The sequence below is a fragment of the Amphiura filiformis genome, chromosome 16 (assembly GCF_039555335.1).
Source record: "Amphiura filiformis chromosome 16, Afil_fr2py, whole genome shotgun sequence".
NCBI classification, from domain to species: domain Eukaryota; kingdom Metazoa; phylum Echinodermata; class Ophiuroidea; order Amphilepidida; family Amphiuridae; genus Amphiura; species Amphiura filiformis.
Genome location: NC_092643.1, coordinates 19,406,796 through 19,419,761, shown reverse-complemented (window position 1 = coordinate 19,419,761; position 12,966 = coordinate 19,406,796). Strand labels below are relative to the sequence as shown.

Here is a 12,966-nt window from a genome sequence, read left to right as displayed (position 1 = left end):
AAACTGTTTATATAAAAACAAAGTTCATCCCACAATGAGGATATTTTCCTACAACCACATAACATGTGGAAAATAGTTTCAGGGAGGTCATCACAGAAATAACAATTTGGAGACTCTGCTCTGCCAATTTATGAAGAAAATAATTTGTACAAATAGCCCAGAGAAAATTTTTGAAATAGAACGATCTCAGCTGAGTTTCAATAGTGCATTTTATAGTTGCTAATATGACCAAATTCCAGTCTACCTCTTCAACAACATCAAGAAATTCAATCCATTTAGACTCAGTATTTTCTGTTGAAGAAGTTTACCTAAGAATGGAATAAATATATCTTGGAACTTTTACAGCTTCAAGAAGAGTAGGCCTACCACAATTATCAAACACATTCTCTTGAATGAAAACCCGGGTTCTGGCCATCTTTCAATCAGCGGGCCAATATTAAAAAAATTGTGTTTTGCAACTTTTTGGGCGATCTAAGTTCATGATGTAGGCCTATAGGTCTCAAATATTTATATAAGTTATAACATGCTTCTTTTTTTTCCTTACAAGTCCACAGAAATGGCCCAAAATACCTCTAAATAGATTTCGTTTCTGTCGGAACTCATGTGGTGGTGTGCGCCCTACAGTCTTGCAAAAAAAACAAAAAAAAACAAAACAGGACTACTTGCTGTCTATAAATCTTAATCGAGCAGAAAATGCGCGGGCGCAAAAGCTAAATTGAGTGGTCATGAGATGAAAAGTAAATACCACGAAACTGCTCACTAAATTACTCGGTTTTTCATCTTTACCGCGATGTCTGACCAGGTAAATTCGATGTACTTTCAAAGATCTTAAATTTTTCTTGCAAGATATTAATACTGCTAATAGATATTATACATCATTATTATTAAAATCAATCATTGTATGTAGGTATTCATTGTACAATGTATGTGGCTATTCAATCATTGTATGTGGCTATTCCTGGCCTACATAAATGACCTGTCGGACTGCATTTCTGAAGACTCCCAGGTCAGATTGTTTGCCGACGACAGTGTGGTATACAGGTTCATCAATAACATCGATGATTCCTCCCAACTCCAACGGGACCTGGACGCACTGCAAGACTGGGAACGGAAATGGTTGATGGAATTTCACCGGCCCAGGTAAATGCCAGGTACTCCACATCACTAAACACCGAAATCCCAGCATCTCAACATACTCCATTCATGGCCATCGCCATCCACTAGAGGCAGTCCCATCAGCCAAGTATCTAGGTGTCGAGCTCACCAACAAGTTGTCTTGGAACAAACATGTCGATAACATCACCAAGAAAGGAATGAGATCCCTTGGCTTCCTTCGTCGCAACCTGAGCAAGTGCCCTCGAGACATCAAGACCACCTGCTACAACACTATTGTTTGTCCCACAGCAGAGTATGCCAGTTGCGTTTGGGACCCCCACACACAGAGGAATTCAGCCAAGGTCGAATCCATCCAGCGCAGTGCTGCCCGGTATGTCATGGGTGACTACTCCAGAGAAAGTAGTGTCACCACCATGCTTGAGAAGTTAAAGTGGGACTCCCTACAACATCGCAGAGCTACCACCAAGGTCACCATGATGTATCGCATCACAAACCAGCTCATTGACATTCCAGACACTCAGCTCATACCTGTCAAAACACCAACCAGAGGGAACAACAAGAGATTCACCATACCAAACACTCGTACAACTTTACTGAAGGGGACATTCTTCCCAGACACCATCCGTCTTTGGAATGCCTTATCTCAGCAAGTAGTTGATTCACCATCTGTCGACGTCTTCAAGACCAGGGTCAAGGACGTCGTCTTCGATAGTTACTGTGTGGATGGAAGATAGAGGGTACTAGTATAACACGTTCAGTCATCATATCGTCTTAAAAACGCATGAAAACAATTTTTTTTTTTAGATTGTCCAATTTGGCTACAATTTAGCTTGGCTAACATATTTATGTATCTTAGCTGAAGTGTTTGCTTACTTGTATCCGGAAACACAGGCGCTGAAGTACAAATTCCGACCATATTATGACTATGAGTCCGTTTAATTCTTGCTTGATCAAAGTTTTTTTTTTTTTTTTTAACTGCGTAGCTGATTAAAGATTTGAGAATATCTAGTGCTGGGCAAATCAATCCATCTCCCGATTTCCAAAGGTTGGCTTGTCATTGCAAACTGATGGTGATACCCTTCCGGTTCTTGAACATGTGAGCCCAGCACAAAAACATCCATCTTCAAGTGAGTGAGCGGCAAATAACAACACATTTTACATGCATGTTGGTCATAAAATGAAAGGCAGAAAAATAATGAAATTTAAGTTACCTCACTTGTTTTCAGAAATTATGTGACGGGAAACTCAAAATTGACTGTTAGGGGTCTCTGACTGGTATGAGCCCCTATCAAGAGGGATCGAGCCATTCATCAGTTGGAAGTCATGCAATGCAAAGCAGTAAGATTTTGTCTGGGCGATTTCAGACGAAGAAGCAGTGTGACCATATGATACAAAATCTAGGAATAAGGATGAGGAACCCCATTTCTAAGGGCAATTTTTACTGGAAAAAAAATCCGGTAGAATTTTGATCACTTTAATAGGGGAATTTTTGTTTCAAAATATGGAGCCATGTCTAAGGATTTTCTGTAAAAGCCAGAAGTATTTTGGAGAAACAAACTCTATATAATACATAAGAATTGATTCATCACAAAATGACAGTCATTGATTTTACCATCTTTAATTATTTTTACTTGAATCAAGACAATTCCAGGGTCAGATGTGGGAGAGACAGGCACCGCAAATGGAAGTCAATTACGCAGTGTGTTGGTAGATACTATACTCAACCTAGAAGAATTGGAACCAGGTTTATATAGGTATGGAAAATACATTTTCATTCTCTGAATGTTAAATTCCTTGGAAGAAGCATAATCTTGGTAATAAGGACTGTACATTTAACATTTTGGACTTGGAGTAATGTGATGTCAATTCATTATAACTTGATCGATAGCAGAGATGTCAACAAGTCATTTTTTGCAAGTCAAGTCCAAGTCACAAGTCCTTTTGTCCAAGTCCCAAGTAAGTCAAGTCATTTTGAAAAAGTTGCAAGTCAAGTCAAGTCACAAGTCATCAAATCACAAGTCAAGTCACAAGTAAGTTCCAATATTGTCACAAGTCACTACAAGTCTATTCACCAGTTGGTCATGGTGTGATCTGTTGATGGGTATTGACGGAAATCAAATTGAGTACAGTACTAAACAAAGTCTGATGCACTAATCACTATAATAGTGAAGCTTATTATAATTGTAGGCCTATACAATGGTCACATTGGTAGTTCAAGAACAAGTTAATTCAAAATGTAAATTGTAGGCCTACTAATATTCATAAATTCTATGGTACATTCATAAATTTCAATTTACAGGAAAGTAACCTCAGACTTGCGTTGGTGACAAGTCATTTTTTTCAAGTCCAAGTCCAAGTCATTTTGTCTAAGTCACAAGTAAGTCAAGTCATTTTGCAAAAGTTGCAAGTCAACTCAAGTCCCAAAAATAATGACTTGAGTCAGACTCGAGTCCAAGTCACACGACTCAAGTCTACATCTCTGATCGATAGTGACAAATCCAGATATTACATTTCAAGCACATGAAATGAAAACTTGATCCTTTGGCTAAATAAAGTTGTGTGCCAGTTTCAATATATAGTAAGAAAGCCAAGTCCACTTAAAATGTACATTTTGATTTTTCAGTAGCAACAAAAAGAACCCAATAAATGCAGTTCTGTGATAACTATTTCTTACTGAATATTCATAACCTCATTAATATACGCGGAGCCTGTAATCCAATCAAAAGAAATTGATTGCCTGACCATGCACTAATTGCGAGGTCATTAATAACTCACAATGATTCCGGACGCGCAACAATGACTTCTGCGCGTGCGTGCGTGTATAAGTAACGCGTTATGGCAACGCACACGCCTACGCGATGCCGTCGCGCTTCTGTGTTTGGTAGCTATTGTTGTCGGCGCGAATGTTATATTCGCCTAGTTGATTTTTTTGTAGCGTAGGTTACAACAATGATTAAAACTGGGTATATTTAACAGCGTTTTATGGCATAAAATAACATAAAATGCCATTTTGATTTGTTCAAAATATTAGATACGACGGTAATGAATGGCAATAATAACTTTGCACCATCTATTTTGAGGTCATTGTGTGAAATTGTCGGGTTTTGTTTTGGGCCTCGGTATTTCATACCTCAGCCCAATACAAAATCCTCTGATTTCACACAATGACCTCAAAATAGATGGTGCGCAGTTATTATTGTCTAAACAATCTGTATTCAACAAGACAATGATATTTCTAAAGTCAGAGATAAACAATAAACATACATGTAGGACTGTCCACAACTCCACATCTCTGGACTATCGCATTTGGTAAACATCATTATATCTGAGTTTTGATATAGCATGTTCCTTTTTTGACTTCTAAAAAAAAAAACCCAATTTTTTTCCTTATCAGATGGGCATGACTTTCTTACCAAGTATGCACCATTGCAGGTAGCTAACGAGGTAGAATTCCACGATCTGAGAGTAAAAAGGAGAGCACACAAATAGGCCAAATCATTGATTTGAGAGTCTCTCAGATGCGCTAAAACGTCGATCTGAGAGTCTCTCAAATGGGCTAAATCATCGATTTGAGAGTCTCTCAAATGGGCTAAATCATCGATATGAGAGTATCGCAGATTCAATGGGTTATTGATTTTAGAGGAGGAAGTACACGAACGGATCGTTGCTCCCGGATATGGCCCATCAATGGTCTGTATAAAGCATATCGCGACTATATAAAACATTGAATTTCAACTAAATAATTAGGTGCAAAGTTTTCAGAACATTTTTCAGTTCAACTTTAAAATTTGTTCTTTTGTTCAATAAGACTTCTGTTGTAGTCGTTTAAAATTTCGCACGTGTGATTTGACCAAGCTTTCCTTGTGTTTACGATAATATAGGCTATAAGCCTATCATAAAAATGATACCCCGATGATACCACGTAAAATAAAAAAAAATTAAATACTGATATCATTGACGGTGTGCCGCATTTATTAAAAAATAATGATATTTTTAAAGCTATTATATATCATAAATATTATTGCATCTAATTTCAAACATTGAATCATGTGTTGGAAGCATTGTATACTATGTATAGGCATATAATAGCGTGCAAAAAACAAACAAACAAAAAACAAAACAAAACGATGCACGGCTTCAAGTTCAGATCATCAATAATTTTATCACTATTTTTTTCATAGACTTCCGTTGCAGTCGTTTTGGAATTCGTATGTGGTTTTCGGTCTTTCGTCATTCCACTCTTGATGAAAATAGACCTCGAAATATTTGAATTCTGAATTTGAGAAATTTAAGAAAGGAGTTTATACAAACAAAATAATGCATCAGATCGTGCCTCTGTCCTTAATACCGAGTTGCCTAATTTGTTCATAGACTTCCGTTGCAGTCGTTTTGGAATTCGCATGTAGTTTGCAGACCGAATCAAGTTGGTATACTGGTCACTTTTGAGAAAACAAAATGGACATGATCGACGAGCAAACAATCTTTGTCAAATGAGCTAGATATTTTTCTCTTTGCACTAAATTGAATAGACACAAGGAATATCGGATCTCTTTATTTGTTTCTGTATTCGTTTCTTTCTTTTTCAGAATGTCATATATTCATATTCATATTCATATTCAATTTATTTCCATCAAAAATCACAAACATAATAATAACACCAACGACTTAAGGATAAAAACAAGATGGAGGAGGTGCAATGACTATAAAGCAAAAGCCTGAGAAAATGTTGCACCACCTGATAATTAAATTAAAACACTCATTGCAATGACAAATTGCAAATATTTTAGTCCATATTGTTATGAATTAAAGTTTTAACTTCAACACTACACTATTTTTCACTCACCTAGCTCATGACACTAGCGTCTTCAGCAGATGGTGATGCTGTGATGATATATCTTGATATCAACTGAGATATCATCACATCATCACCATCTGCTGAAGACGCTATAGTCGGAATAGTGAAAACGTTCCGTGGCGAAAATAAGTAGTGTTAAAGTTAAAACTTTAATTCATTTTATCTACCACTAGGCCTACGTATGATTCAGTACCAAAATAAATATAGGCCTAGGCCTACATCTGGCGCAACGCTTGTAGGCCTAGTTGCCTTTACTGTCATGTTACCGTATGTTTTCAAAAGACAAAGCAAAAACAAAGAAGCAAATCGACTTGGACCTTTCCGACAATTACCATGATAATTAAGTCAGTATAATTATGCATGTCCATTAATGGCGTAGATGAGGTTCATGCAGTCTAGGTAAAGTCAGAGTCTCCCACGTCAGGTTCTATGCTTCATGTCCATGATCCGGGATTGTAGCATTATGCGCACACCTAAAGACCCCCCTGTTTTTTGGTGTGTGTTTTTTGTTTTTGGCCCGTTTACCCCACCGTATGAGACCTCATATTACTAGTGCCCTCCCCGACACCATTTTTAGGCAAATGCTCCTAATACATGAGATTCATGCAGTCTAGACCATAGTCACAACCAGTGTCATTCCCCATGCATATTTTTTGCACCCAATACCCTACTGTTACAACACTCTGCTCCAAAAGACCCAATATTTAGCACCTGACCCTACTGAACCCATTTTAGGATCTTCCGTCGAAAGACGTATAGGCCTACCCTTACATCTGCCCCGAAAGACTCGATTTGTTGCCCCCCGAAAATCGAATAGCCTTATTTTTGGTAATTTGTGTTTGTTCGATATTATCCAATGGATAGTAAAACTTCTGCAAAGTAGGATACACTTGTAATAAAAGAGCAAAAAACGTACATGTCACTAAAAAAACTGACCAATATGCAGCATGCAGCATGTCAAGATAGGCATATAATCCCCGGGGTAACATTTTCTTCGGAAGAGGGGGTCCCAAATTTACAAAAAGTCGACGTCAATAAAATTTCCCCCTATTTTTGCAACAAAACTCATATAATGACCCTTCCCCCATCACTCTCTGTATAATTGGGACCCCACCCCCTTCCGATGAAAATGATGATAGCCCCCTTATGTGTCACAGGTGATCTGCGCATAATCAGACATCTTGGTCGTTTGACCATGGTCATAGGGTGAACTGAAACAAATTGACTCTGAACTACTCATTATATTCAGCTGAACATTGGAGTGGGAGAATCTCAGACTATTTTTCGAACATCTCCATAGACCTCCAGTCCTTTATATGCATGCGCTATGCATTATGCATATGATGCGCAATAATGAAGTCCCAAAGTTTCTTATTTGCCCACCAAAGACCATTTTGGTGTAAAGTCTTCACTGACTGCATTTTTTCTCTAAATTCCTACTATCGGAAAGGCCTACTATTTGCTGGATTTACCCTCCCCCCAAAAAAATCTTTCACAAATAAGACCAAACATTTCATAGAGGGATTTTCAACTAAGCATTCCCCCACAAGACCCCTATTTTAGCGCCTAGAAGACTTTCCATCATGGTTCATAGCCACTACCACCACTCTAATGACCATTCTGTAATGAACAGGGAGCAGAGTATCTCCAACAAATTAACGATACTTCTAATGCTGGTATATCACTTGTTATTTAAGTCTTATGGCCTAAATTTCATGACGGTTTATGGATATGTCTCCTCTCCTATAAATCAAATTATGATTGAAAACATTTTGTGCAACTCGTTCTTTTCCTGTCCACACGCATAACCTTCCATATCTAGGTAGTATCAAACACCCAGATTTGGAAGCATAGTATAAAGTGGATCGGTTTTATGTGCATGGTCAGGCTGTATAGACCCGGGGGGGGGGGGGCACTCCAACTTTGGAGGTGACGCGTATGTAGGGCTGTTAAGACCCCCTTTTCAGCATCGCTGTCACCCAAAGACCCCATTATTTGCTCTGTCACCCGAAGAGCCCCTATTTTTCCATTTGATCTGTCACCCACAGACCCTTACAAGTTCAATTTGAACAGCAACTTTCATTTTTCACTGATTTTGTTACTTATTTTAAAAAAATAAAGACATTTGCAGCCTTTTAGAACTCGAAATTCGATTTTCGAGGTTTTTGTGGCGCTGTTTCGGCTCTCACCCAAAGATTCCATTTAAAAAAAGGTCATGTTCTCACCCAATGACCCCATATTTTTACATTTTGCTCTCACCGAATGCCAAAAATCATGCTCTCACCCAATGACCCCATATTTTTACATTTTGCTCTCACCGAATGCCCCTTAGTGCGAAAGTGCCAGCCCTACACCTATATCCATTTCATATTGAAGTGCCCCCCGGGGCTGTAGACAGTAATAGCATCCATTTCTTAGATAAAGTAAGATGACTTTCTTTTTCAAATTATATTAAAACATAAAATATATTTCTTTCTCTCTTTCATTTTGTCTTTCAGTGACTTTCTTTTAATTTTATTCCACATTTTTTAACAAAACATTGCTTTGTCTTTTTAGCGTGTTTTTTCCTTTTTTTCTAAACACTATCCTCAATATACTCAAACATGTTCAGCATTCAAACATGTTTAAAATTGATTGCAATAATGTGTTTAGCGATATATAGGCCTATATACATTTCATTTTAAACTTCATATAACTCGTTATTTTTCCTGCTCACGCGCGCATCTAAGGTCTTCCATATCTGGGTATATCAAATACCCAGATTTGGAAGCATAGAAGTGGATCGGTTTTTTTATCTTTGCAATCAAATTTGTGCCCATTTGTTTTGCACTACATTATGTAACTTGACTATAATGCTTTCAAAATCAAAAAGAAAAATTGAAATATCTCATTTACTTTTTTAATTATGAATTTTTAATTAATTCCGGCAAAATGCCATGTTTGAGCATTTCCGAAACTACAACTTTGGTTAATTACAATGATTTTTTTCAAACATAGTGACCCCAAAACAGTTCCTTTTGGTTATAATAGTTAAAGAACATTCAAGGCTACTATTATACATCAAAAATTATTTTCCTAAAATTTTATATTCATTTTAAGTACAGATTTCCGGAAATCCCCTAAGGATTTCCCAAACGGGAAATATAATCACCAGAAGGGAAGGTGGCATGAAGATCAAACAACCACCAAAATGTGTATTTTTGTCCACACTATAATGTCATGCCAATAACTTAATTTCAGCCAAAGGTGGATGTAAGGGCTTTTGCATCAGAGCTCTTCGTTTAATGAATTAACTATAGTATTTGGCAATATGGCCAACCCTGAATTATAATTATTATCATATATTTCCTATCTCTATTGAAATGTTTATTTTGCCAATTTTTATATTAAACTAAATTATATATACATCACTTTCATTATTCATTATCACTTTCAAAATGCAAGTTGATTTAAAGAAATGCATCATGGTACTAGTTTTATGATAATTATTATATGGTGTGGGCAAAATAATTTACTGGGTATATTAATAGCATCCATTTATTAGATAATTTAAAAAGATCTTTGTAAAGGGGATGACTTTCTTTTCAAATTGAAAATAAAATATATTTCTTTCTTATTTGTTTTTTCTCTTTCAGTCACTTTCTTTTAATATTGTAATATTTTTATTTATAGTGAAATAATGTTTTGACTTTTATTGTGTAAACTCTTGTCACAAACACATCTCACAGATTAAGGAAATATAATTTTAATTAAATCTGTTTTGGATGAGTGGCATTTTTTAAATGTGTTGAAATTATTTGATATGAAATTTTGAAAATCTGTTAAAAACACGAACAAATTAACTATACGGTATTTCTAAAATATAAAGTATTGCCATATTTTTCTTCTTTTGCCCGAATTCCTTCTTTTATAAAGTAAAACCTTCCACACTTTTAGTTTTCTTCAGCCCATTTAGGGACTTTTTAAATCTAAATTTACACATTATTTCAGGCATTTTTTCCACAAACTACCTGGTTTAATTTTAAGCTTCATAATAAATACTCGTTATTTTTCCTATTCACGCGCGCACATAGGTCTTCCATATCCAGGTATATCAAATACCCAGATTTGGAAGCATAGAAAGTGGGTCGGTTTTTGCCGTGTGCCTAGTATCCATTTCATAGATAATTATTAAAGATCTTTGTAAAGAGGATGACTTTCTGCGTCAAAATTAAAAATAAAATATATTTCTTTCTTATTTGTTTTCTCTCTTTCAGTGACTTTTTAATATTGTAATATTTTTATTTGGTATTATAGTGAAATGTGACCGTACAGCACGAATGAGCCGTAAATGTCCTCAATTGTATTCTGAGTTACAGTGTAAAATGGGCATGAAGGTCGTATTCATAGGTACCTCAATTTGGTGCTACGTGTACCTCATTTAATGAGATACACGTAGCACCAAATTGAAATACCTATGAATATGACCTTCATGCCCATTTTACACTGTAACTCAGAATACAATTGAGGACATTTACGGCTCATTCGTGCTGTACGGTCACAAATAATGTTTTGACTTTTACTGTGTAAACTTTTGTCACAAACACATCTCACAGATTAAGGTAATATAAATTTAATTAAATCTGTTTTGGATGAGTGGCATTTTTTTAAATGTGTTGAAATTATTTGATATGAAATTATGAAAATCTGTCAGAAACACGAACAAATTAACTATACGGTATTTCTAAAATATAAATTATTGCCATACTAGTAATTTAAATGTAAGTATTTCCCAGTAATTTCAAATATCAGAGATGCCACCTTTTCTTCTTTTGCCCGAATTCCTTCTTTTATAAAGTCAAACTTTCCACACTTTTAGTTTATCTTCAGCCCATTTGGGGACTTTTTAAATCTAAATTTATACATTATTTCAGACATTTTTTCCACAAACTCCCTGGTTAATTTTAAGCTTCATATAAATAACTCGTTATTTTTCCTATTCACGCGCGCACATAGGTCTTCCATATCTAGGTATATCAAATACCCAGATTTGGAAGCATAGAAAGTGGGTCGGTTTTGCCGTGTGCCTAGTAATAGTATCCATTTCATAGATACTTATTAAAGATCTTTGTAAAGGGGATGACTTTCTGCTTCAAAATTAAAAATAAAATATATTTCTTTCTTATTTTGTTTTCTCTCCTTCAGTGACTTTCTTTCAATCTAATTCCACAAACCATTGCTTTGTCTATTTTAGCTTGCATTTTGGATGTTTTTGTATAATAGGCCAATATATCAAACAGCTTTGAACTGATTTTCTTTCCTTCATTTGTTTTTTTCTTCCTTTCTTTTCATATAAAATCGGGCTAATTATCTGTTTGAAGGCAGAAAGAATAGGAAAACCATGTTTGTTTCTTTCTTCATTCATTCGAAGGGCTATAAAAATTATCCCTCATACTCAAACATGTTCCACATTTAAACATGTTTACAAAGTGATGACAATAGTGCGATATATAGGGGCATTGATTTCGTTTTAAACTATGGCTTTTAGCCTTTTATACATGCACATCATATTTCTATACTTCTAGCAAACACCACACCTACAATGTAAATCCAAACGTTTAGGTTTCAAACACTTATTTAAACACCCCAGATATGTAGGTGTAACACCTTTTAAACACAAATGTGCTTATTTCCTCCGGGGTGTGTTTACAACCTACACACTCTGCGCAATGGATAAACACATTTAGTGTTGCAGGATTAAACATGTTTAATATAATAAACACCATACTCAAGACACAAATAGACACTAAACCAAACATTCTGTTTAAGTGGTCAACACTTTGTTTATTGATATAAACACACATTGCATTTATTAATTAAACACATGCAAGTGTTTATCAGGCTGTAACAATTTTTAAATACAGCAAGGTATTTACTTTACCAATACTAAACACAATGTTTAAAATACAGTTGAAATTAAACACATGTACACAGTACATACATTGGTATATACTCTAAACACTTCAATAACTTCAATTTAGCTATTTCAGTGTCAACAACATTCATTGTAAAAAAAATGTTTAGGACTTAAACACTTATTTGAACACACTATTTCTTTCTATATGACTTATTAAACATTTTAATACATAAATATGTTTATTGATGGATGACATTTAAACACGAATGTTTAGCAATTTACACATTGTTTACCTTCTAAACATGTTACAGAGTGATAAATGATTATTGCTAAATAGTTTATATAATGTTTTGGCAAGTCTACCTCTCAGAAATACCATAATTGCCTAAACTTCTTAATTATTCATACAAGCTATAGTAAATATATAAACATCTCAAAAAAGTAACTAACCCCCTTTAAATAATGGCCATTTCTCAAAAACGGGCAACTGTATTACAAATCTGTACAATGCATTTATTTCTGCGCATTTTGACACCTCATGTAGCAGTTATCTAAATATTGATGTCACAGCGTACATTTAAATCAATGTAACCCAAGATTATGATTGAAAGTTGCAGTAAATTCTATTGATTTGTATTCAGTATAATGGAAGGAAATCTGTGTAATGATATCTGAGTGCTTTTGCATTGTTGTAAGTGCAATTTTCAAATCTGGACCTCACTACATTAAATTGACTGGTGTTTTATTGTTTTCTGGGCTATCGTATCAAATGCGGTGTCAAAATGCGCAGAAATAAATTCTGCTTCCAACATATTTTACAGATTTGTAATACAATAGCCCGCTTTCGAATAATGGCCATTATTTAAGGGGGGGTTAGTTACTTTCTTTGAGATGTTTACAATTGTTAATGTAAATGGAGAAGTAATCCAAAAATACTAGGGGGGTAAAAACATTGATTTTGAGACCATAAAAAAAAATCAGGCTTTTTATAGTTTATATACCAGTATAGTATATTATTTTCAGAAACACTGGAAACTCAACATTTCTTTTGGTACACTTTTTGAAGAAAATATATCTTGCATGAACAGTTAAGTTACAA

At 35.2% G+C, this 12,966-nt stretch overlaps 1 protein-coding gene across 1 annotated transcript in view; it reads left to right on the top strand.

The window, feature by feature from the left end:
- The first annotated feature begins 691 nt into the window (after positions 1 to 691).
- The window catches only part of LOC140135697 (acyl-coenzyme A thioesterase 8-like), a 37,367-nt gene continuing 25,092 nt past the window's right edge, over positions 692 to 12,966 (top strand). The window contains exons 1-2 of the mRNA XM_072157286.1: positions 692 to 802; positions 2,758 to 2,870. Coding sequence (XP_072013387.1) covers positions 791 to 802; positions 2,758 to 2,870 — 125 coding nt within the window. The 5' untranslated portion in view covers positions 692 to 790. The remainder of the gene's footprint in view (positions 803 to 2,757; positions 2,871 to 12,966) is intronic.